Source organism: Spermophilus citellus, assembly GCF_964194105.1.
Source record: "Spermophilus citellus genome assembly, chromosome: 5".
Classification (NCBI taxonomy): domain Eukaryota; kingdom Metazoa; phylum Chordata; class Mammalia; order Rodentia; family Sciuridae; genus Spermophilus; species Spermophilus citellus.
The window spans coordinates 38,373,773-38,399,812 of record NC_138186.1 but is presented as its reverse complement, the minus strand read 5'-3'; the positions used below and the strand labels follow the sequence as shown (position 1 = coordinate 38,399,812).

At 35.6% G+C, this 26,040-nt stretch overlaps 2 protein-coding genes across 2 annotated transcripts in view; one reads left to right on the top strand and one right to left on the bottom strand.

The window, feature by feature from the left end:
• PGBD1 (piggyBac transposable element derived 1) overlaps positions 1-26,040 on the bottom strand; it is a 340,888-nt gene that overhangs the window by 174,154 nt on the left and 140,694 nt on the right. The window lies entirely within an intron of this gene.
• LOC308649043 (olfactory receptor 2B11-like) lies at positions 8,114-9,049 on the top strand (the record flags this gene model as incomplete). The annotated part of the gene is made up of 1 exon (XM_081294308.1): positions 8,114-9,049. The coding sequence occupies one exon, from the start codon at positions 8,114-8,116 to the stop codon at positions 9,047-9,049; it is 936 nt and encodes a 311-aa protein (XP_081150434.1).

The following is a 26,040-nucleotide window of genomic DNA, read 5'->3' as shown; positions in this document are numbered from 1 at the left end:
TAAATTATTATTCTCATCATTGTTATTAACATAATCTTTGTTTGCTTTCTGAAAATTAGGAGGGTAAATCCCACTCTCCCCTACTATTAAAATGAGATTAATGAGTGGAAAAATGATGCAATCTATAATCATAGCAAAAATGGTAAATGCAAGACTGATGTGAATTCTCTAAGGAGATTCATTCACCAATGATAGTCTCTAAGGGAGCCCTGGCACCCTGGGTGAAAACTGGTTTTATCTTCCTTTGACTCAGATTTGGAACCCAAAGAGAATATTTTCTGCTTCCAGAATTCATTCACTCCAGTCAGCCACATCAAGACTTTTGGAGGGTCCTATTGGAGTCCTGGCCTGATTACACCTGCCCTGCTCCCTCTTTCAGAACCTTTGGAATCAGACCCTTCTGCAACCTTTTTCCTGACTAATCTTCTATGATGATACTTGCTTAATATAAGTTCAAATGAAAAGAGGTATGTTCTTGTGATGTCTCTGGCTACCAACACCAGCTAGAGAGCCTGGGGTGGCTTTTTTTTTTTTGGTGTGGAGGGGTGAGGGGTGGGATGGGTTATTTGGTTTTAAGAGAGACAATGAGAGTTCTGAGTTGTGCAAGATCAGTCAGGCTAAGATGCTTCAATGAGCTAACTGAATTTTCATTATGCCAAAACAAATGGCTATAGCTTGTTCATCTTATCTCAGAAGTATGTACAAAAGATCCAGTTGTCTAGAAGAAAAGAAGAAATGAGAGGGCAAGCAAGTCACTAAATATAAATTTTCTACAAGCCCATATTCTCAAGATCGATTTAGGATCAAACAATACAATGACCAATGAAGCAAGGCATTTTTGAGGGGACAGGACCTTGATTTGTTATTTTCCACTCTTACTTTATAATCAAATTGCTGTCTTTCTTTCAGTTGTAGTTTATTATCTTCTTTGTTTTTCGAGACATATTTCTCTGCCAGTGTCTACCTCTATGTGTGTCCCAGTCCCTGCCCTTGGTGGTTAAACAGCTATAAGATGAAGGATCCTAGCAAAGGATTAAGATAGTTTTAAGGTATTTTGTAAATGTGTAGCTGGTAAAATTGACATAGATGTGTCTGGGAGAGGCAGGAATTCATCCTGGGGTGAACCCTCAAGCTAATCCTTACAGGCCAAACTGAAATTTTACCTTTTTAAAGAATTTTTTGTTTTTTTAAATTAAGTTATCTATTCCAAGAAATTCTTACATATATATCCCTTTCTGATCATTGTATTTCCTCTCTCCTAGCATCTCAGATTAAAATTTCAGTTTCTTTTAACACCTTCCTCTATCTCATATCCAGACTTTGCTCTTGATTTCTAATGCCACGATTCCAGTGAACATTGTATCTTTCCTGTAGCCTCGTTCATAGTTTCTAGAAAGGAAGAGGAATTTATCTGATTAGTATATGCTATAGTATGGATCTTAAATGTTCCCCAAAGACCCAGAAGTTGAAGTCTTAGTTCCCATGATAGTGTAATTGGGAGGCAGTGGGATTTTTAAGAGGTGGGGTCTAGTGGGACATCTTTAGGTTTTTGGAATATGCCCTCAAAAGGGATTGTAGGACCTCAGTCCCCTCTAAACTCATCTTTGCTTCCTGGTCATAAAGTCAGTTGTTTCACTCTGCTACATGTTCTTGCCATCATGTGCTGCCTTGCCACAGCCCAAAGCAACAGGCCAACTGATCATGGACTGGAACTTCTAAAATTGTGAGCCAAAATAAATCTTTTTTCTTTATAAGTTGATTATCTCAGGTATTGTGTTATAGTGATAGAATGTTGACTAACACAGTAAATTGGAAAGATAGAACGGATCATTCTTGAATTAGCCACTTTTCCTTCTCTCTAGTTGAACTCAGGATTAATTTTATTCTGTTCCTCTAGTCCCTGAATTACAGTGACAGATCTTCTCTCTTATGTGGTTGGTGTGTGTGTGTGTGTGTGTGTGTGTGTGTGTGTGTGTGTGTGTGTGTTTGTATGCAGTATTGCTGTCCAACTGTATCAATCAGATGGGTAAGCAAGATGGAAAGCAAGATGATTTAATATGCATGACTAAAACCACAATCTCCAAATAGCACTAATAACAATAAGGTGAACATTTGATCTCCATGTCTCTGGCATTTTTCATGTTGCTCTGAATTCAGGCAGAGGAAAGAAGTGTTATTAATTAACCCCCTTAAAATCTGACCCATCTCTTGGTTTGATCCCTTAATGTTTTAGCTAAATTTTTAGTCATTTTATTTATAAAATATTCTTACTTTAAACTATGATTTCATATTCTATAAATAGCACTCACATTTCTAGAGATTTTATTCATGTTTCATTGTTGCAGTGTCCTCAGATGTCCTCTCCTTTCTACAAGGGTCTCTGTTATATTTGAATTATTTTTTTAACCATGTGTTTTTTTGGTGGGGTGGGGAGGTATACTGGAAATGGAACTCAGGGGCACTCAACCACTGAGCCACATCCCCAGCCCTATGTTGTATTTTATTTAGAGACAGGGTGTCACTGTGTTGCTTAGGACCTTGCTGTTGCTGAGGCTGGTTTTGAACTTGCACTCCTCCTGCCTCAGCCTCCTGAGCCACTGGGATTACAGGTGTGTGTCACTGCACCCAGCTGTTTTTTTTTTTCAAATATTTTTTTAGTTGTAGTTGGACATAACACCTTTATTTTATTTATTTATTTTTATGTGGTGCTGATGATCAAACCCAGAGTCTCACACATGCTAGGTGAGTGCTCTATCGCTGAGCCACAACCCCAGTCCCTGTTTTTGTCTTTTTAATTAGAAGCTTTCCTCAGATATTTGGTTGTCCTGACCTGTTCATATTTCAAAGTGAGACACTAAAATGCTAATTATTAGGGTTGGGTTTGTGGCTCAGTGGTAAAGCACTTGCCTAGCATGTGTGAGGCACTGGGTTCGATTCTCAGCACCACATATAAATAGATTAATAAACAAAATAAAAGTCCATTGAAAATTTAAAAAACACTTAAAAAATAAAATAAAATGCTAATTATTAGCTAACAGGTGAATATATAGAGCCTGGTGGTGGATGGTTTTCACTGTAGGGTTATTAAGTATGGATGTAGCTTTTCATTTAAAAATCTTTATTTGAAATTATAGGTCGTTTCAAGCACTGTTTTTCAAATGACAAGTCCTCCAAAATATTGTGTAGCTCGTGTAGGCATGACTATCAATGTAGTGATAATTGAGAGGGCTTGAGAATTGAGTGTCTCAGAAATTGATAAGCAAACTGCCACTTAATAATTCCAATTTCATTGTTTTCTTTTACTCTTGTCCTTAGGTTTGCCTGGTGTCCCCAAGTCCAGAGTGCCTTTAGTTCAGACTTCTTCCAGGGTAGGGGAGAAGCAGAGTTACCTGATAGTGTGAAAAAATTTGGGTGTCCGTGTCGGAGACCAGCTCCAACAGGGGGTCTCAGGAGACGAACGGATGGTGAGGAGTCGGCGAAAGAGGGGGTGGAGAAACAACACAGACACCAAAGTGAAGGTGTTGATCCCAATCTTTACTTGTGAAGTTGATCATATATACTTTTCATTTTGGCAGGCTCACAGTACTTTGTGGTTACAAAACAGGAATCATTATTCAAAGAAACAAAATATTACCTAGCTACAATTAGAATAGAAGAATGTATCTTGGCTTATGCATAAGCAAGCATTTGTACTTTCAGTTCGAGTTTTGCTTTGAGCTGTTTCTGCTTAGTTAACTTTTAACAATAGTTACAAATGTCCCAAACTATTGGCCTATACCTTGACTATTCTTTTTTGACTTACTGACTGGAACCGGTGCCATGGTTACGGCAAGTGGTTGACTTGTTATTAATTTTAATCAAACAAGAGTAAGAGCACAAACCATTGTGCACAGGAACAAGAACAAGTTGCCCAGTACTAAGCACTAATCTGTCTTCTTAACATTAATTTTTCTTCTCTAGATTTTAATTTAATTTCTCAAAAACTTCTTTGACAGGAATACAGGGAGTTTTTCATTAGACATTAACAATTTACACTCCACAGCTGAATCATTGCATTTAGAGCAAACAGATCTATGCTTTAGAAGTAGTTGCATTAATTGGAAAATTCATGTTTTTTCCTTCATACTTAATGGTCATATGAGAAATCACAACTATACTTATTAAAGGAATACAAAAACAAATCAGCCCATTCCTAGAAACATACTGCGCTCTCCAGAGGATGGACGCATTGCGCCATCCACCTAAGTAGGGCCTTGCCATTGCCTGAGTCAGGGGAGGGGTGCAGCATGTCCGGAGCTCTGTTTTTAATACAGTCTCTCAGACAATCTTCTTGTTTTCAATTCCATATCACACCCATCACTTTCAGGGGTCTGGGTCCTCTGATTCCTTTGTCCTTCCAGGTTTGCTTGGTATCTCTCTGAATTGTATTGCTTCCCCTCACCCCTTTTCTTGTTATCTTCTTTCTCATTCTCTTTTTCTTTATGAGTTGTACCTATTCTACCCTTTTAGTGACATTTTAATAGGTGGAGACAAATGCATAGGCTATATTTACCTGAAATCCAGGTCCATTTCTCAAGATCTTATTTTCATGATTCCACCACCTTCTAGATCTTTACCTACAAGTAACTTCTTGCATCTCCAAATACTCTTTATCTTTGACTTCTGTACATCTAGGATGAAATTTAGCACATTCTTTAAAAACAACAACAACTAGGGATTGGACCCAGAGGGGCTTTAACACTGAACTATATCCTCATCCCTTTTAAATTTTTATTTTGAGACAGGGTTTTGCTAAGTTGCTTAGGTTCTCACTAAATTGCCGAGTCTAGCCTCAAACTAGCAATCCTCTTGCTTCGGCCTCTCAAGTGGCTGAGATTACAGATGTATGCTACTGCACCACACATTTAGCACATTTTTAATTATTATTAGATATTTAGTACATGAAGAGAGGTCCTGGTGTAGAGTTTTCTTGGAACAGATGATGGATCTGTCTGATTTTCTTGTCCTATGGTGCTTAACACAGTGCACTAAAGTGGGTAGACATATAAGTAACATTAATTTAATGAGTGAATATAAAAATAAATAACTAGATAGTTAACCAATATATTCTTTGAACTTAAGACTACAGTTATGTTTTGGTAATTATTGGTATGTTAATTTTCATACATCTTATGTCTTTTGTGTCATTTCTTGTAGTTATTACCTTGTTCTTCAGATATGAAGTGCTCAAAAAATAATTTTTTCTAGGTGGGAGGTAGAGGAGATGTAGAGCAAATATCTCCAGCACCTAGAATAGTCACTAATACATAATAGGTATTAAAGTATTCTTATTGAATAAATTATTTCCTAAGGCATAAATATTTCTTAAAGTGTGATCCAAAGGTCATTTGAATCATCTGAAATACTGGCTGGAAATGTCAATTCCTGGGTCCAGCAAAGGCTTACAGAATCAAAATCTATGAAAATAAGAGATATGAATACATATTTTGAATTTTTAACTAAACAATTATAAAATTAAGATGAAATAGCTTAAATAAGTGCATAAAGGCAAAATCCTATAAGAGTGAAATGAAATAATGAAGTGTAGATGGATTTGTTTATAGGTGACCAAAAAGAAAAAAAATAACAAGCAAATTTGAGTAAAATCAGTCAGAAGAGTTTCTTGGGGTTGATATAATGATAATCTTGTCATCACAGTCTGCTCACATTAATTGACTTAACATAAATATTACCCATAACTTTATCATACACTAAAGGAGTTCTGGCAAATAAACATATTTTAAGACCATATTTTAGCCATCTAACAGAAAAAAATCAATTAAAACTACTTCATAGATTCAGTCAGTAAATAAAAACAGGTATCTCTGGTTATGATAAATTTGTATCTAATTTCTTTGGTTAGACAATCTCAGAATTCATTGCCATATACGAAGTCTTCAAATCTCTGCCCTAAACTAGTAAAATCCTGCAATTTTTAAAAATGTATTATTTCCTCAGGATTGTCTTCTAATTGACCTTGACAATGCCTGCTAGAACTTAATCTTGTTTACTTGGAGGGTTTTAACCTTGTTTACTATGGAGAGGGTTTTGAGGAGAACTGGCTTCCTTTTAGCCTATATTCCTCTCAGTGAGTAAGAATAACCTTTTTTCTTCCAGACTTTATTTTTTAGAGGAATTTTAGGTTTGAGCAAAAGGTAGAGATTTCCCATAGTCCTCCTGCCCCTACACATGTATAGACTTCCCCATTATCAACATCCCCCTTCAGAGTGGTACATTTATTACAACTGATGAAACAACATGGATTCATCATCATTACCCAAAGTCCATAGTTTACATTGGGGTTTGCATTTGGTGTTGTACATTCTGTGGGTTTGAAAAAATTTATAATAACATGTATCTACCATTATAGAATTATATAGATTAGCTTTCCTGCCTAAAAATTCCCTGTGCTCCAATTATTCATCCACTGAATAATTTACTTCTCCATAGTTTTGTCCTTTACAGAATGTCATATAGTTGGAATCATACCATATGTAGCCTTTTCAGATTGGCTTCTCTCACTTACTAATATGCATTTAAGTTTCTTTCATGTCTTTTCATATAGTATATTAATTTTAGTGCTGAATTTTAATATTTTATTGTCTGGATAGATGATAGTTTTTTATCCACTCACCCACTGAAGAACATCTCAGTTATTTTCATGTTATGTCAAGTATGAATAAAGCAGTTGTAAATATCTGTGTGCTAGTTTTTGTGTGAACATAACTTTCAACTTTGGATAAAATCAAGCAACTGCTGGATCACATGGTAAAATTATGTTTAGTTTTGTAAGAAATTGCCAAACTATCTTGTAAGTGACTATGCCGTTGTGCATCCCCACCAGCAATGAATGGGCATTCCTGTTGCTTCACATCTGCACCAGCATTTGGTGGTGTCAGCGTTCTGAATTTTGATCATTTCAATAAGTTGCACTGGTATCTTATTTCTGTTTTAATTTACATTTCTCTGATGACATATGATGTACAGTATCTTTTCATATGCTTATCTGCCATCTGTATTGCTTTGGTGAAGTGTCTATAAAAGTCTTTGGCCCGCTTTTAAAATCAGGTTGTCTATTTTGTTATTATTGAGTTTTCAGAATTCTTTGTATGTTTGAAACAGTTTTTATCTGATATGTCTTTTGCAGATATTATTTTCCAAGTATGTGGCTTCTCTTTTTATTCTCTTGAGAGGTATAGAATTTTAAGCAAAATGACCTTATCAGATCAAAAGGAAGACTGCCTTGGCTACAAGGGGAAGGTGGAGGGTGGGTTATCTTGAATACTCTGGATGCCCTATAGATTCTCATTCTAATTCTTAGAGTCCTATTCTATCTTCGTCAGTTGCCTGACTCACAAGACAGCTGGAGAATATTTCAACTCACTTTCTTGTACCACTTTCTGTATTTGTCTTGTTGGCAATGAGGAATGTAATACTAATAACATAAGCAGAAATAAAATATCAGAAGAATGGTAGTTCACAGAATCAATGGGAAGAATGAAGAACAAAATTTGGTAAAAAAAATTTAGAAATAAAGAGAAGCAAGACACAGACAAGCTCCTACCCTAGGAAGGGACTGTGTAGGACACATCCTTTGGTATTGTCATCATGAACCATTATTAGGAATTTAGCTGCTCTGATTTTATGACAGGCCCTTTCGCTCTCTTCATTCCTCTACATGATTTCACTAGGTTCTAATCCTGGATAGGAGCATCTAATTAACTAAACTTAACTGTCTGGAGAATAATACACTGGCCACCTTCCACTGGCTTGTTTTGTCAAAGAGAAAAGACATGACAACTAGTATCCACTAATCTATTGCATAGAGCTTTGATTTAGAAAAAAAAGTGAAACAATTTCTGTATTGAAAAAACTTCCCAAATATTTCTTTACAATGCTAATTATAATAACTATTCTACTCAATATTATTTTTGTGATTTCTATATACCATCTCTCCCCCATGACATATATTTTTCCTAGTGTTTACAGAACTTTTTCCAACTCAGAATTTTTAATATCACCCTTTTCTTTCTTGATTCTAGCAGGTCTCTTCTTTCAAAATTCAGTGAAGCACATGAATGAAAGTTTTCCAGTGGATTTTATTCTTATGGGCCTTACCAAATATCCATGGCTGGATTTTCCTCTCTTCTTTGTCCTCCTGGTGTCTTATATGTTCACATTGTTGGGAAACATTGCTATTATTCTGGTCTCTCAACTAGACTCCCAACTCCAAAATCCCATGTATTTCTTCCTTACCAATCTTTCCTTTCTGGATCTCTGTTTTACCACAACAACTGTACCTCAAATGCTGTTCAACTTAGGGGGGCCCAACAAGAACATCACTTATATAGGCTGCATGGCCCAGGCCTATATATTTCATTGGCTAGGCTGTACGGAATGTATCTTGCTAGGTATCATGGCCTTAGATCGCTATGTGGCCGTGTGTAAGCCTCTGAGGTACTCTGTAATCATGGATCATAAGCTCTGCCTACAGCTGTCCAGCACTGCTTGGCTCACTGGTCTGGCTAATTCACTGCTGCAGTCCACACTTACACTCCAGCTGCCCCTGTGTGGGAACCAGGCACTGGACCACTTTTTTTGTGAGCTGCCTGGTCTTATTAAGATGGCTTGTGGGGATACCACAATCAATGAGATTATTTTAGCAGTAGTGGCCACCCTCCTGATAATGGGTCCCCTCTCCATGATTCTTATCTCTTATACTTACATCACCAGAGCTGTATTTAGAATCCCTTCCACTTCTGGGAGACTTAAAGCTTTCAACACTTGCTCCTCGCACTTATTGGTGGTGTCTTTGTTTTATGGGCCTGGGATCTACATCTATATGCAGCCCTCAGGGGATGGTTCCCAAGACCTTATCAAAGTCTTGACTCTGTTTTACTGTGTTATTACTCCAATGGCCAATCCATTCATCTACACTCTGAGGAACAAAGAAGTTATAGAAGCTATGAGGAAGTTTTTAAGGAAGGCCATTTCATCTAAAAAAATATGAGAAAATATGTCTTATTTTGAATGGGAAGGTCCAAGAATACCTGCAATGTCTTCTTCTTAGTATATGTTCCAGGAAAACCATGCTCAAAAGTCAAGAAAAACTTTACTTATAGAGATTTGCACCTTCATAACAAAACAACTAAAGAATACTTTGATACTACTTTTAAACTTTTGGTATGGTGTCAGTAAAAAATTCCAAGGGCATCTGAACTTTTGGAATAAACAAAGCTGAAAGTCATTACCTTGAAAATTGTCTCACTGTATTGAAGATTTAAAAAATCTGTAAAAAATTAAAACTGCATGAAATTCTCTGTAAAATGCAAAGTTACTTTTATGAGTTCTTAAATCTAATTTTTAAGTACTTACCAAATAAGCAGAAGGAAATATCAACAGGCAAAGGAAACACTATTATTAAATAATGTTGATCCTATAGGATGTTGGTATGGTGAATAATAAATTTGGGTCTACATTTCATATTACAAATTATAATAAACTATATTTGGATCAAAATGTTAAAAATTTAAAATTCTTTCCATAAAAAAAATGTATTCCACAGTTGTGGAAGAGAAATACATTTCTGAGAATTGAATATTATTAAATTATTATTTAATAATTATTTAATTATTATTATTAAACAGGATTTATTTAAAAATTGAGAGAACTGTGTATAACAAACTAAACATTAAAATTGAAGTTATTGTTTATAAAAACTATAGCCAATATTACCTATCAAGTAGGTAGGTATATATATAATCATTAAAAAAGCAACAGTAAATGAATAAATACATAGATATTTTATTTGTGAGGGAACATAGGTAAGATATCATTATATGACAAAACTCAGTTTTACAAGAAAAATTTTTTAAAACAAACAAGAGTACAAACTGACATGGGTTCCTAGATTTTTCAGCCAATTCAAGTTGTGAAACGTCATAAACATGATCTTTCATGTTTATTTATTATTTATTCATGATGGAATTCAGAAACTAATATTTTAAATATTTATGAGAAATGTTTTAGGATATGGAAGTTAGCTGAGTCCTATTATCTGGAACAAAACAAAACCCCAAAGAAAGAGGTTTGAGAGATAAGGCTAGAGCATAATCTGGGAAAATCTCTCTCCCATTTGACATAAGAGAATCCTAACCCCATCATCATCATTGATGCAAATGCAAGAAAAATAGAATATACATTCATCTTTGAATTTCAATAAGTTACTGGCAAAATAGAAAATAACATGGTAGCATATTATATTGTTATTTTAATAGCAAAATAGCCACATAATTCCAATTTCTATCAGTTGAATACTGACTGAACTTTGAATGCTATAAGCAAAATGGAGTCCTATGCAGCTGTAAAAGGAGTAAAGAAAATGACCAATTATTTCTATAGAGTGAACCCAAATATGTAGTGTTAAGTAGAAATGAAAGCAAGGCACAACACAATGTATATAATATAACCTCTTATAAGGAATGGAGAACATACAATATAAAAATGAATTTTCTTATATTTGAGAGAAAAAACTGAAAACATGAAGCAAATTTAATGAAAAGGTAAAAGAAGAGAATGTGAGGAAGGAAGAGAGATGGGAATTAGACATCTCCCAATACATCTTATTACATAACTTATACTTTAGTAATTATAAAGTGTTTTAAAATATTTACTTATTATTTTTTGTGGTGCTGGGACTTGAACCCAGGGTCTCATGCATGCTAGGCAAGCTCTCTACCTCTGAGTTACATTCCAAGCCCTTAAATGTTTCAACACTAATACTTACATAAAATATTTGAAAAGAAATCGCTCCCTAAAAACCTGAAAACAAACTGAAATGAAAACCTCATTGTATATCATTGTATATCAAGTTGGTGATGTAACAATACAAAGGGAAGAAAAAGAAACTTTTTAGTTGACTCTAGAACACAACACATACTACATTCTTTTCTCCCCCAGACTTCTTGAGATATAGTTGACACGTAAAAATTTTATGTATTAAAAATTTTATGTTTCAACATATGTACACATAATGAAATACCAAAACCAAGCCAATTAACATGTCTATCACCTTGCATAGGTACTGTGTGTGTATGTGTATATGTGTGTGTTTGTGTGTGTGTGTGTGTGTGTGTGTGTGTAATGTGTGTGGTAAGAACACTGAAGATAGGGGCTGGGGCTGTAGCTCAGTGGCAAAGCACTTGCCTAGCATGTGTGAGGCACTCGTTTGATCCTCAGCACCACATAAAACATAAATTAATAAACAAAGATATTGTGTGTCCCTGTACAACTAAAAAAAATTTTTTAAGAACATTTAAGATCTACTTTCTTAGTAAATTTCAAGTATACAGTCTGATATTATTAACTGTAATCACCATGATGTACATTAAGTTCCTAGATCTTTTTTTATCTTATCTAATTTAAAAGTTGTACCTTTAAAAAAAATCAACATTACTCCACTTCTCCATCCTCCAGCCCCTGGCAACCACCATTCTATTCTACTTCAATGAATTAAACATTCTTAGATTTCACATATAAATGAGATCATGCAGTATCTATTCTTTCTGTGGCTGGCTTATTTCACTTAGCATAATGCCCACCAGTTTCATTCATGCTATCACAATTGTCAGTGTTTCCTTCTTTAAGGATGAATGAATGATATTCCATTATGTAGTGTGTTTGTATGTACATGAGTGTGTATTATACTAAACCACATATTCTTTTTCCATCCATCTGTTGATAGACAGGTTGATCTATATCTTGGCTATTTTGAATTATGTTGCAAAGAACATGAGAATACACATATCTCTTCTTCAAGGTACTGATTGCATTGCTTTTGACTATATACCCAGAAGTAAAATTGTTGGATCATATGAAAGTTCTATTTTAATTTTTAAAGAAACATCTACACTGTTTTCCATTATGACTAATTATGTTCTTACCAATGGTGTTTAAAAATTCCTTTTCTCTATATCTCATCAACACTTGCTATCTTTTTTCTTTTTGGTAATAGCCATTCTAACAGGTGTGAGGTGATATCTCATTGAGTTTTTAATTTGCATTTCCCTGATAGTGATGTTGAGTCATATCCTATTGGCCATCGGTCTTCTTTCAAGAAATGTCTATTCAGGTCCTTTCACTATTTTAAAATTAGGTTATTTGTTTCTTGATATATATAGGTATATATATTTAGTTACATGTCTGTTTATAAACACACACATAATATATTTTAAATTTTGGTACATACTGGGGATTGAACCTAGGGATGCTCTATATTGAGCTGCTTCCCTAGCCATTTTTATTTTTTATTTTGAGACAGGATTTTCCCAAATTTCCCAGGCTGACCTTAAACTTGTGATCCTTCTGCCTCAGTCTACTGAGTAACTGGGATTACAGGCACACGCAACCACTCCCGGCTCTTTATGTATTTTGGATATTGATACATAGTTAGCAAATATTTTCTTCCAGTTTACAGATTGTCTCTTCACTCTGCTGTTCCTTTGCTGTGCAGAGCCTCTTAGTTTAATGTGATGGCATTTGTTTATGTTTGTTCTTGTTGCCTGTGCCTTGGAACATATCCAAAAACAAAAACAAAAACTCCCAACATTACCCAGACCAATGTCATAAAGTTTTCCTCTCATGTTTTCTTCTAGTAATTTTATAGTTTCAGATCTTTTTTTAAAAGAGAGAGAATTTTTTAATATTTATTTTTCAGTTTTAAGTAGGTACAACATCTTTATTTTATTTTTATGTGGTGCTGAGGATGGAACCCAGCACCCTGCACATGCCAGGTGAGCGCATTACTGCTTGAGGCACATCCCCAGCCCAATAGTTTCAGATCTTAAACTTAAGTCTTCAATCAAATTTTAGTTGATTTTTGTTTATAGTGTGAGATAGGGGTCTAGTTTCATTATTTCATGTGTGGATATCTAATTTTGTTAGCACCAGTTATTGAAGAGAATTTCCTTTACCCACTGAGTATTCCTGACAACCCTATCAAAGACCAGTTGGCTGTAAAAACAGAATTATTTCTTAGCTATCTTTTCTGTTTTATTGGTCTATATGTTTGCGTTTGTGATGGTACCATACTGTTATGATTACCATAGCTTTGTAATATATTTTGAAATCAGGAAATATAATACCTTCAGCTTCATTCTTCTTTTTGAAGACTGTTTTGACTATTTTGGGTCTTTTATGGTTTTATGTAGATTTTAAGATTTTTTCCCTCTATTTCTGTGAAAAGCCCATTGGAATATCGATAGGAAGTGTATTGAATCTATAGATCATTTTTAGCAGTATGAATATTTTAAGAATACTAATTCTTCCAATCCAAGAACAGAGGATATATTTCCATTTATTTATCATCATTTTCACTTTCTTTCATCAGTGTTTTATAGCTTTCAGTGTACAAATCTTTTACCTTCTTGATTAAATTTATTCCTAAATATATTATTATCTTGATGGTATTATAAATGGGATTATTTTATTAATTCATTTTTCAGATAATTCATTGTTAGCATACAAACACCCAACTGATTTGTATGTTGATTTTGTATCTTGCTACTTTATTGAAATCATTTGTTAGTTCTAATAGTGTTGGTGGAGTATTTGGGGATTTCTATATATAAAGTCATGTCAACTGCAAACAAACAATTTTACTTCTTCCTTTCCCATTTGGATGCCTTTTCTTTGTTTTTATTGCCTGATTTCTCTATCTAGGTCTTCTGGTAGTATGTTGAATAGAAGCTGCTAGAGTGAGAATCATTGCCTTTTTCCTGATCCTGGGAAGAAAGTTTTCAGTTTTTCACTATTGTTCATGAGAAGCTGTGGGCTTATCATATAAGCCCGTCATTACAGTGAGGTGTATTCCTTCAATACTGAATATATTGAGAGTTTTTATCATCAGGTGATGTTAAGTTTTGTCATATGATTCTTCTGCATCTATTGAAGTGATCATAACCATTTAGGGGCATTTTGATTCCTATGCACAGAATTTCTAGAACATAATATCTGACCATGAGATCAAAGCAAAGGAAATGAGAAGATGATTCTGATGATGGGGTTCACTCATCTATTTTATTTCAACTTATTGTATTATAATACCAAAACTATATCTCTAATTTTTAGTTGTTTTTATCAACTTTGCCTTTTGAAGCCACTAAATAAACCCAAGCTCATATTTTACTTCAATTTCTCCCAAATATCCAATAAGTAGGTAATCATTAAGAATGCCAGCATGAAAAAATTAACTCAAAGTGGAATAAGGCCAGAGACCCTGTGCCTACTAGAAGAAAATGTAGGACCAAATTTCCATCATCTCAGCTTAGGAACCAAATTCCTCAGTAAGACTCCTAAAGTGCAAGAAGTGAAACAAAAAATCAATAAGTGGGATGGCATCAAATTAAAAAGCTTCTTCACAGCAAAGGAAACAATCAATAACATGAAAAGATAGCCTACAAAATGGGATAAAATCTTTGCCATATTCACCTCAGATAGAGCATTAATGTCCAGGATATATAAATAACTCAAAAAGCTTAATAATAATAATAATAATAATAATAATAATAATAACCCAATCTATAAATAGGCAAAGGAACTGAACATGCATTTCACAGAAGATGAAATACGAATGATCAACAATATATGAAAATATGCTCAACATCTCTAGCAATTAGAGAAATGCAAATAAAAACTACACTGAGATTCCATCTCACTCCAGGCAGAATGGCAATTATCAAGAATACAAGTAATGGGAGATTCAACATGGCAGCAGGCGGAGAGGCAGCGATTTCAATACCCCCTCAGTGATGGGGTCATAAAGACGCATAGATAACGCTTAGATTCTACCAACGGAGAATCTCCTAGCAAAATTCCACTGAAGAGAGACTGGCCGGGAGCTACTAGGATTTTTTGAAGTGGCAGTTTGCCCCAGACGAGCGAATCCCCACCACAAGATGAGATGCAGAGGTCCAGATCCGCCAGCCACAGTCCGCACGCTGGGGTGCCACTGCTGGCCCATCCGCCTGCAGCCAACATGACTGGGCCGCATTAGCCTCCAAGATGCAGCTTGGCAGGAAGAGGTCTTTAGCCAAGCCTTCATGAAATAGCGAGCCGGGAGCTGAGGCCAACCGTGGACGGACCAGTCCCACCCCTCCCTTCGGACACTCGGGCCCTTCGGACACTCGGGCAAGGAGCCTGGGGCCCGCCATAGCAGAGAGGTGACGTCATCGGAGTTCTGCCGACGGAATTTTTTCCCAGCAGAATCCACTTTAGCAGGTGTGTGACTCCCTCCCCATCCAGATACAAGCAGCCAGGAAACTTCAGAGATCTCTCAGGGGTCGTGTCTGTAGGGAAGCAGAGGGGATCCCCAACCCCCAACCCCCCGTATTACCAGTGGTGACTCCCAAGGTCTTAGTCGCCAGTTTACCACAGCACTGGGGCTTAAATGGGACACACGGTGGGGCTGCAAGTGTAACTAGATCTCTGGGGAACCGCTTCTGGTGAACAGGACCTGGCTGGCTGGCTGACAGGAGGAAGGGGGGGAAGGGCTGGAGAAGTGAAACAGCTCTGGACTGACAAGTCTGAGAGACTCCCAGGAGATGCCTTACAGGGATTGCTATTGGCAGGTAGAGGGCAGAAGCTCCGCAGGAGGGCACAGCTCCGCCTACTGGAAGAGAAGAAAATGGATCTCCAAGACTTCAATTTTTTTTCTTTTCTTCTTCTTTCTCTGTTCCTTTCTACCCTTTTCCTTCTTTCTTTCTTTCCTGTTTCAAGTTTTATTGTTCTTTTCATTCTCCTCTAATCTCTCTCTCTCTCCTTCTTTCTTTTTAAGAGCACCTTCATTCCCCTACCCCCCAACTTTCATCCCAAGCATTACGTCTTCCATTACGTGTAATTGTCTAAATGCAAATAGGTGAATGTCTCGAAGCTGTCTATAGGGCTCCTAAATACCTAGCTACTACCAACACCCTGATCCAATTGCCTGTTAGTATCCACCTTCAGTAGAGCAATCTTCTAAAGTAGCCAAGACATACTAACCCTCATACCATCATAGCACCTAACCTAAACATAAAGTCCTAAGAACAAACAACAAATCACTATATGCATACCGAACCTGGAAGCCTTTTATGAATTGAATGAATCAGCTTTAAAGTACAATAAAGCCCAACATTTCTAGGCATTTCTCACCACAAAGGAGAGACAACAGAGATATACAAAGCCAAAACAAATGTATAGGAGAGAGTTACAAAGCAGTCAAACAGAGCTGGAAAGTAACGTGAACAACATGAAAAAACAAGGGAAAGAAGGATTACAAACAATGCAGGACAACTTAAATCTACAGGAGGACCTAGAAGCATCAGAAACATGGACAGGGAAAGAAATCAAGGCATACCTAACTCAGATGGAACGGAATATTAGAGAAAACATGAGACAGAAAATCCAAGCAATGAAAGTATATTTTGAAAACGAATTAAACAAACAAATTCAAGCTGCAAAGAACGAGCTTTACCAGGAGATAGAGATTTTAAAAAACAAACAAACAAACAAACAGTAATCCTAGAAATGCAGGAAACCATAAACCAGATTAAAAACTCTAACAAGAATATTACAAATAGACTAGATCAAGTAGAAGTCAGAACATCAGATAATGAAGACAAAGTTTATCAACTTGAAAAGAATATAGTCAGCACAGAAAAGATGCTTAAATCTCATGAGCAATCTATCCAAGAGATATGGGACCTCATAAAAAAAACAAATTTGAGAGTCATTGGGATAGAAGAAGGCACAGAGTTTCAAACCAAAGGAATGGACAACCTATTAAATGAAATAATCCTAGAAAACTTCGCAGAGATGAAAGATGGAATGGGTTGCCAAATCCTGGAAGCCTACAGGACCCCAAACATCCAAAACCATAACAGACCAACTCAAAGACATATAATTATGAAGATAGCTAACATACAGAACAAGGAGAGAATATTAAAAGCTGTGAGAGAAAGGAGGCAGATTACATTCAGGGGTAAACCAATTAGGTTAACGACTAATTTTTCATCACAGACTTTGAAAGCGAGAAGATCCTGGAACAACGTATTTCAAATGCTGAAAAATAATGGATTCCAACAAAGAATACTGTATCCAGCAAAATTAAGCTTCAGATTTGACAATGAAATTAAAATATTTCACGATAAGCAAAAGCTAAAAGAATTCGCAGCCAGAAAACCAGCACTGCAAAGCATTTTGAGCAAAATACTACAAGAAGAGGAATTGAAAAATAGCTCCCCAAACTAACAGTGGGAGGTATCTCAGTAAAGGGGGAGAAAAATAACAAAAGAGGAAAAACTAGCCAAACTAAAATAAATAAATAAATAAACATGACTGGAAGTACAAACCATATTTCAATTGTAACCTTAAATGTTAATGGCTTAAATTCACCAATCAAGAGACATAGGCTAGTAACCTGGATTAAAAAAACAAATCCAACAATATGCTGCCTTCATGAGACTCATATGATACAAAAAGACATACACAGGCTGAAGGTGAAAGGTTGGGAAAAATCATACCACTCACATGGCCCTCAGAAGCAAGCAGGAGTGGCCATACTCATATCAAATAAAATCAACTTTAAGCCTAAGTTAATCAAAATGGATAAAGAAGGACACTATATACTGTCATAAGGAAACATCCACCATCAAGACATAACAATTATCAATTTGTATGCACCAAACAATGGTGCTGCAAAGTTCATAAAACAAACTCTTCTCAAGTTCAAGAGTCAAATAGACCACAACACAATAATTATGGGGGACTTCAACACACTGCTCTCGCCATTGGACAGATGCTCTAGACAAAAGCTGAACAAAAAACCTATAAAACTCAATAACGCAATCAATAAACTAGACTTAACCAACATATATAGAATATATCAACCATCATCAAGTGGATACACGTTCTTCTCAGCAGCACATGGATCCTACTCAAAGATAGACCATATATTATGCCATAGGGCGACTCTCAATAAATATAAAGGTGTGGAGATAATACCATGCACCATATCTGACCATAATGGAATGAAACTGGAAATCAATGATAAAAGAAGGAAGGAAAAATCCTGCATCACCTGGAAAATGAACAATATGTTTCTGAATGATCAATGGGTTACAGAAGACATAAAGGAGGAAATAAAAAAAATTCTTAGAGATAAACGACAATACAGACACAACATACCGGAATCTATGGAACACAATGAAAGCAGTTTTAAGAGGGAAATTCATTTCCTGGAGTTCATTCCTCAAAAAGAAAAAAACCAACAAATAAATGAACTCACACTACATCTTAAAACCCTAGAAAAGGAAGAGCAAAACAACAGCAAATGTAGTAGAAGACAAGAAATAATTAAAATCAGAGCGGAAATCAATTAAATTGAAACAAAAAAAAACATTGAAAAAATTGATAAATCTAAAAGTTGGTTCTTTGAAAAAATAAATAAGATCGACAGACCCTTAGCCATGCTAACGAAGAGAAGAAGAGAGAGAACTCAAATTACTAACATACGGGATGAAAAAGGCAATATTACAACAGACACTACAGAAATACAGAAGATAATTAGAAAGTATTTTGAAACCCTATATTCCAATAAAATAGAAGATAGTGAAGATATCAATAAATTTCTTAAGTCATATGATCTGCCCAGATTGAGTCAGGAAGACACACACAATTTAAACAGACCAATAACAAAGGAAGAAATAGAAGAGGCCATCAAAAGACTACCAACCAAGAAAAGCCCTGGACTGGATGGGTATACAGCAGAGTTTTACAAAACCTTCAAAGAAGAATTAATACCAATACTTTTCAAGCTATTTCAAGAAATAGAAAAAGAAGGAGCTCTTCCAAATTCATTCTATGAGGCCAACATCACCCTGATCCCAAAACCAGACAAAGACACTTCAAAGAAAGAAAACTACAGACCAATATCTCTAATGAACTTGGATGCAAAAATTCTCAATAAAATCCTGGCGAATCAAATACAAAAGCATATCAAAAAAATTGTGCACCATGATCAAGTAGGATTCATCCCTGGGATGCAAGGCTGGTTCAATATATGGAAATCAATAAATACTATTCACCACATCAATAGACTTAAAGACAAGAACCATATGATCATCTCGATAGATGCAGAAAAAGCATTCGACAAAGTACAGCATCCCTTTATGTTCAAAACACTAGAAAAACTAGGGATAACAGGAAATTACCTCAACATTGTAAAAGCTATATATGCTAAGCCTTAGGCTAGCATCATCCTAAATGGAGAAAAACTGAAGGCATTCCCCTCTAAAATCTGGAACAAGACAGGGATGCCCTCTATCTCCACTTCTATTCAATTTAGTTCTTGAAATACTAGCCAGAGCAATTAGACAGACAAAAGAAATTAAAGGCATAAAAATAGGAAAAGAAAAACTTAAATTATCACTATTTGCCGATGATATGATAATATATCTAACAGTCCCAAAAGGGTCTACAAAGAAACTGCTAGAGTTAATAAATGAATTCAGCAAAGTGGCAGGATATAAAATCAACATGCATAAATCAAAGGCATTCCTATATATCAGCGACAAAACTTCTGAAATGGAAATGAGGAAAACCACTCCATTCACAATATTCTCAAAAAAAAAAAATAAAATACTTGGGAATCAACCTAACAAAAGAGGTGAAAGATTTATACAATGAAAACTACAGATCCCTAAAGAGAGAGATAGAAGAAGATCTTAGAAGATGGAAAAATGTACCCTGTTCATGGATAGGCAGAACTAACATCATCAAAATGGCAATATTACCCAAAGTTCTCTACAGGTTTAATGCAATGCCAATCAAAATCCCAACGGCATTTCTTGTGGAAATTGATAAAGCAATCATGAAATTCATATGGAAAAACAAAAGACCCAGAATAGCAAAAGCAATTCTAAGCAGGAAGTGTGATTCTGGAGGTATAGCGATACCAGAGTTCAAACTGTACTACAGAGCAATATTAACAAAAACAGCATGGTACTGGTACCAAAACAGGCAGGTGGACCAATGGTACAGAATAGAGGACACAGAGACCAATCCACAAAATTACAACTTTCTTATATTTGATAAAGGGGCTAAAAGCATGAAATGGAGGAAGGATAGCATCTTCAACAAATGGTGCTGGGAAAATTGGAAATCCATATGCAACAAAATGAAACTGAATCCCTTTCTCTCACCATGCACAAAAGTTAACTCAATATGGATCAAAGAGCTTGATATCAAGTCAGAGACTCTGTGCCTGATAGAAGAAAAAGTTGGCTCCGATCTACATACTGTGGGGTCGGGCTCCAAATTCCTTAATAGGACGCCCATAGCCCAAGAGTTAATAACAAGAGTAAACAAATGGGACTTACTTAAACTAAAAAGTTTTTTCTCAGCAAGAGAAACAATAAGAGAAGTAAATAGGGAGCCTACATCCTGGGAACAAATCTTTACTCCTCACACTTCAGATAGAGCCCTAATTTCCAGAATATACAAAGAACTCAAAAAATTAAACAATAAGATAACAAATAATCCAATCAACAAATGGGCCAACGACCTGAACAGACACTTCTCAGAGGAGGACATACAATCAATCAATAAGTACATGAAAAAATGCTCACCATCTCTAGCAGTCAGAGAAATGCAAATCAAAACCACCCTAAGATACCATCTCACTCCAGTAAGACTGGCAGCCACTATGAAGTCAAACAACAATAAGTGCTGGCGAGGATGTGGGGAAAAGGGTACAAGTACATTGCTGGTGGAACTGCAAATTGGTACGGCCAATATGGAAAACAGTATGGAGATTCTTGGGAAAGCTGGGAATGGAACCACCATTTGACCCAGCTATCGCCCTTCTCGAACTATTCCCTGAGGACCTTAAAAGAGTGTACTATAGGGATACTGCCACATCAATGATCATAGCAGCACAATTCACAATAGCTAGACTGTGGAACCAACCTAGATGCCCTTCAATAGATGAATGGATAAAAAAAATGTGGCATTTATACACACTGGAGTATTATGCAGCACTAAAAAATGACAAAATCATGGAATTTGCAGGGAAATGGATGGCATTCGAGCAGATTATGCTAAGTGAAGCTAGCCAATCCTTAAAAAAACAAATGCCAAATGTCTTCTTTGATTTAAGGAGAGCAACTAAGAACTGAGCAGGGAGGAAGAGCATGAGGAAAAGATTAACATTAAACAGAGATGAGTGGTGGAAGGGAAAGGGAGAGAGAAGGGTAATTGCATGGAAACAGAAGGAAACCCTCAACGTTATACAAAATCATATATAAGAGGTTGTGAGGGGAAAGGGGGGGGAAACAACGGAGAGAACTGAACAACAACACATGAGGTAGAGAGGGAAGATGGGAGGGAAGGGGAGGGGGATAGTAGGAGATAGGAAAGGCAGCAGAATACAACAGTCACTAATATGCATTATGTAAAAATTGTGAATGTGTAACTGATGTGATTCTGCAATTTGTATTTGGGGTAAAAATGGGAGATCATAACTCACTTGAATCAAATGTATGACAGATGATATGTCATGAGCTTTGTAATGTTTTGAAGAACCGATAAAAAAAAGAATACAAGTAACAATATATGTTGGTGAGGATGGCACATTGATACATTGCTAGTGGGAATGCAAATTGGTACAACCACTCTGGAAAGCAGAATGGAGATTCCTTAGAAAACTTGGAATGAAATCATCATTTGACCCACTTATCCCACTCCTTGGTATATACCCAAAGGACCTAACATCAGGATACTAAAATGATGCAGCCACATCAATATTTATAGTCATTCAATTTACAATAGCCAAGCTATGGAACCAAACTATTTGCCCTTCAACAGATGAATGAATAAAGAAAATGTGGTACATGGACACAATGGAATATTACTCAGCCTTAAAGAAGAATGAAATTACGGCATTTGAAGGTAAATGGATGGAGCCAGAGAATATCACGCTAAGTGAAAATAAGCCAAACCCCAAACCAAAGGCCAAATATTCTCTCTAATATGCAGATACTAATTCACAATAAGGCAAGATGTGAGAATAGAAGTTCAGTGGATTAGGCAAAGGGAGGAATAAAGGGAAAAGAGGGAGATGGTAATAGGAAAAACAGTAGAATGAATTGGACATTAGTTTCCTATATTCACATATGAATACATGACCAGTGTAACTCCGTATCATGTACGACCAGAAGAATAGGAAGTTATACTCCATGTATGTATATTATGTCAGAATAAATTCTATTGTTATGTATAACTAAAAAGAACAAATAAAAAAATTTAAAAAAATAAAAGAAAGCAAGGTTAAGTTATAGATCCCTTAAAATTCAGTCCATTACTGCTCAGATTATTTTTTAATAATAAAATAAATATTTAAATCTAGTTAAAAAAACAGCATGAAGAAATTTGTTTAAAATCTTTCTCTGACTTAACATATTCATTTGCAAAGCCCTCATCACTAACTTTCCTAACAAACTCTGTAATAGAAATAAACACCCAACTTCTCTTGGGCTCCTATTTAAACATGTTATTCTCTTACATTTTGGATGTCCATTTGTGACAAGTAAACACAGTTTTTTATTTATTGGAAACTTCTCAGATATATCACTAACAGATGGTTTATATATGTTTGTTGAGTAGGTCAACTGTAGGACTCAGGCAGGTTTCACCCTACAGCCCAGTGGGCAGCACATTGAATTTCTCTGTAAACAATTCTGAGTAACATTGGCCCCAACTTCTATGTTTGGAGTAAAAGTTTCCCACAGTAGTGCTTTGATAAGTACTACAGAGGCATAGTTTTCAACTTAGATTTGTAAATTCCTGCAAAAAAATACTGAAAATGTTACACCAACTCGGAGATTAGAGACATAGTCTGGCTGAGAGTTGGAATAGCTTGCTGAAGGCACCATCTCAGAGGTGATATTATATTCTGCAGGATTTCATGAACCAGATTTTCTAAATGTATCTGTACCTCCAATAGGAGGAATACATGTTCAGGAATCAAAAATACATGTCCAGGTGGAAGCAGGATTGGCCCTATTAATCATTACTTTCAAGGAACCACTGGAGAATTTGTGCTTCCCATTTCTATAACACTGAGCTTGGCAAAGGATACAGTAAGAGGCCCATCGAAGTAGAAGCTATAACTTATCATGTAGGCATTTTGGAAGCCTTGTGTACAGGAATTTGCTTGCATATTAATTGCAAGGGAGATTGCAAAGTGAGTTTTTCTGGCATCTACCTTGAAGATGTAGAAGTTAAAAATGGAGAAATTAAGAGCTATATGTATGCTCAAAATATTTTGGGTAGTCACAAATCATTAAATACTCACAACATCCAATATGATTGGAAGATCAACACACTTCATTATATTTGCTATTCCATTCCTGAGTAAATATCATAAAGAAAAGCTAAATTCACTAGAGAAACTCTCACACATTTGCAAAGGGGAAGAGGAACAAGGATGGTCAATACAACATTTCTTGTAATGGTAGAAAATAGTAAACAACATAATTATCATCAATAGCAGAATGGTAAATAAATTGGAGTATATTTATAACCTGAAATGGTATACAACAGTGAAAATAAATGATTTAGAGACAAGTCTATCAGCATTGCCAAATCTCACATGTAAAGTACTGTAGTTTCTATCTGAAATGTACCCGCTAAGGCCTTGCGTTGAAGACACAAGCATTACTGGGAAATGGTAGAATTCAGCCCATAGCATTACTGGGAAATGGTAGAATCTTAAGGAAATGGGATTTAACAGAAGGAAGTTAGGTCATTTGGGTCATGTATTTGAAGGGAATATTGAAGTCCTGACTCCTTCTATTCTCTCTTTTGCTTCCCAGTCACAATACACAAGCAGCTTGCTCTGTGATGAGATCCCCACTGTGTTGTACATACACTTAGCTACAGGTCCAAAGCAATGGGGATAATTGGTCATAGGCTGAAATCTCTAAAACAATGAGCCAAAATGAACTTTTCTTCATTTTAAGTTGATTATCTCAGGTATTTCTGTTATTGTAATGGAAAGATGCCTAACAAAGTAATAAGTAAAAAAAGTAGTAAAGGTTTATGTAAATATATATGCATGCTAGATTTATGGACATTTTAAATTCTATACACACACACCTAGCACCACCACCACCACCACCACCACCACAAAATCTGGATAGTTGTTACTTCTGTGGAGGGAGAACAATGGGGTCGAGAAGAGACCTCCCAATACAGTTTTATCTAGAGTGTTTTATTTTGTAAACTAAATAAAGGATACACAGGGACTTCTTATTAAAACTAATATTGCTAATATTTCCAAGCAAATATAAAAGTAGAAGTGTTAATTTAAGGAAAAACCATGTGCCTGTTGCCCATATTTTAAAAGTACCAACTCAAGGTTACTTTTACCACAATCTTCAATTATGTCACTCTCTGGATTATATCAGTGGAGATTCCAGATATCATATAAACTTTATCTGTTAATAAGTCAAGATGTAACCCTAAAAGACATGAACTCTTTTTTAAAATTTTGTTCTAATTAGTTATACATGACAGTAGAATGCATTTTCATATATCATACATCATTCTTTTGATTGTACATATTGTAGAATTACACCAGTCATGTAATCATATGTGTACATAGGGTAGTAATGTCTGATTGATTCTACTATCTTTCCTACCCCCATACCCACTCCCCTCCCCTCACTTTCCTCTGCACAATCCAAAGTTACTTCATTCTTCCCTACCCCCCATCCCCATTATGAATCAGAATCTTCATATCAGAAAAAGCATTTGGCATTTGGTTTTTGGGGATTGGCTTACTTCACTTACCAAAATATTCTCTAAATCCATCTGTTTACCTGCAAATGCAATGATTTTATTCTCTTTTAATGCTGAGTAATATTCTATTGTGTATATATGTCACAGTTTGTTTATACATTCATCTATTGAAGAGCATCTAGGTTGGTTCTACATTTTAGCTATTGTGAATTGTGCTGCTATAAACATTGATGTGGCTGCATCCATGTAGTATGTTGTTTTTAAGTCCTTTGGGTATAAACTGAGGAGTGAGGTAGTTGGATCAAATGGTGGTTCAAAGAATCTCCATACTGCTTTCCATATTGTTTGCACCAATTTGCAGTCCCACTAGCAATGTATCAGTGTGCCTTTCTCCCCACATCCTTGACAACACTTATTGTTTGTATTCTTAATAGCTGCCATTCTTACCGGAGTGAGATGAAATCTTAGAGTAGTTTTGATTTGCATTTCTCTAATTGCTAGAGATGTTGAACTTTTTATATATATATATATATATATATATATATAGAGAGAGAGAGAGAGAGAGAGAGAGAGAGAGAGAGATTTGCTTCTCTTAAAATGGTATGACATAGGCAGCATCTTCTGAGAAGTGTTTGTTCAGTTCCTTGGCCCATTTACTGATTGGGTTATTTATTTATTTATTTATTTATTTTTGGTGTTAAGCTTTTTGAGTTTTTTATATATATCCTAGAGATTAGTATTCTATCTGATGTGCATGTGGTAGAAATTTTGCTCTCATTATGTAGGCTCTCTATTCACTGGTTGTTTCTTTTGCTGAGAAAAAAACTTTTTAGTTTGATTCCATCCCATTTAAAGATATTGTGTCCATATACAACTACAAAAATATTTTTTTTAAAAAAAATATGTGGCAAGAAGATTGTGGACCTGTTCTATTTAATGTTTTTATTTTACTGTCTTATGTCTCAAATCATAGTTATCATACTGCATAAAGGAAAGAATTCCTGAACAAAATTTGTGACCATTTTTCCAGTTAACAGCTTTTGTTAGTCATTGTGTTTCTTTTCAACAGGTTGTTCTTGACTATGACTTACTGTGTATTCCCTGTTGTAGGCATACTGGGAATTCTGCACTGTACAGAACACATAAAGTTCTTTGTACTTATAT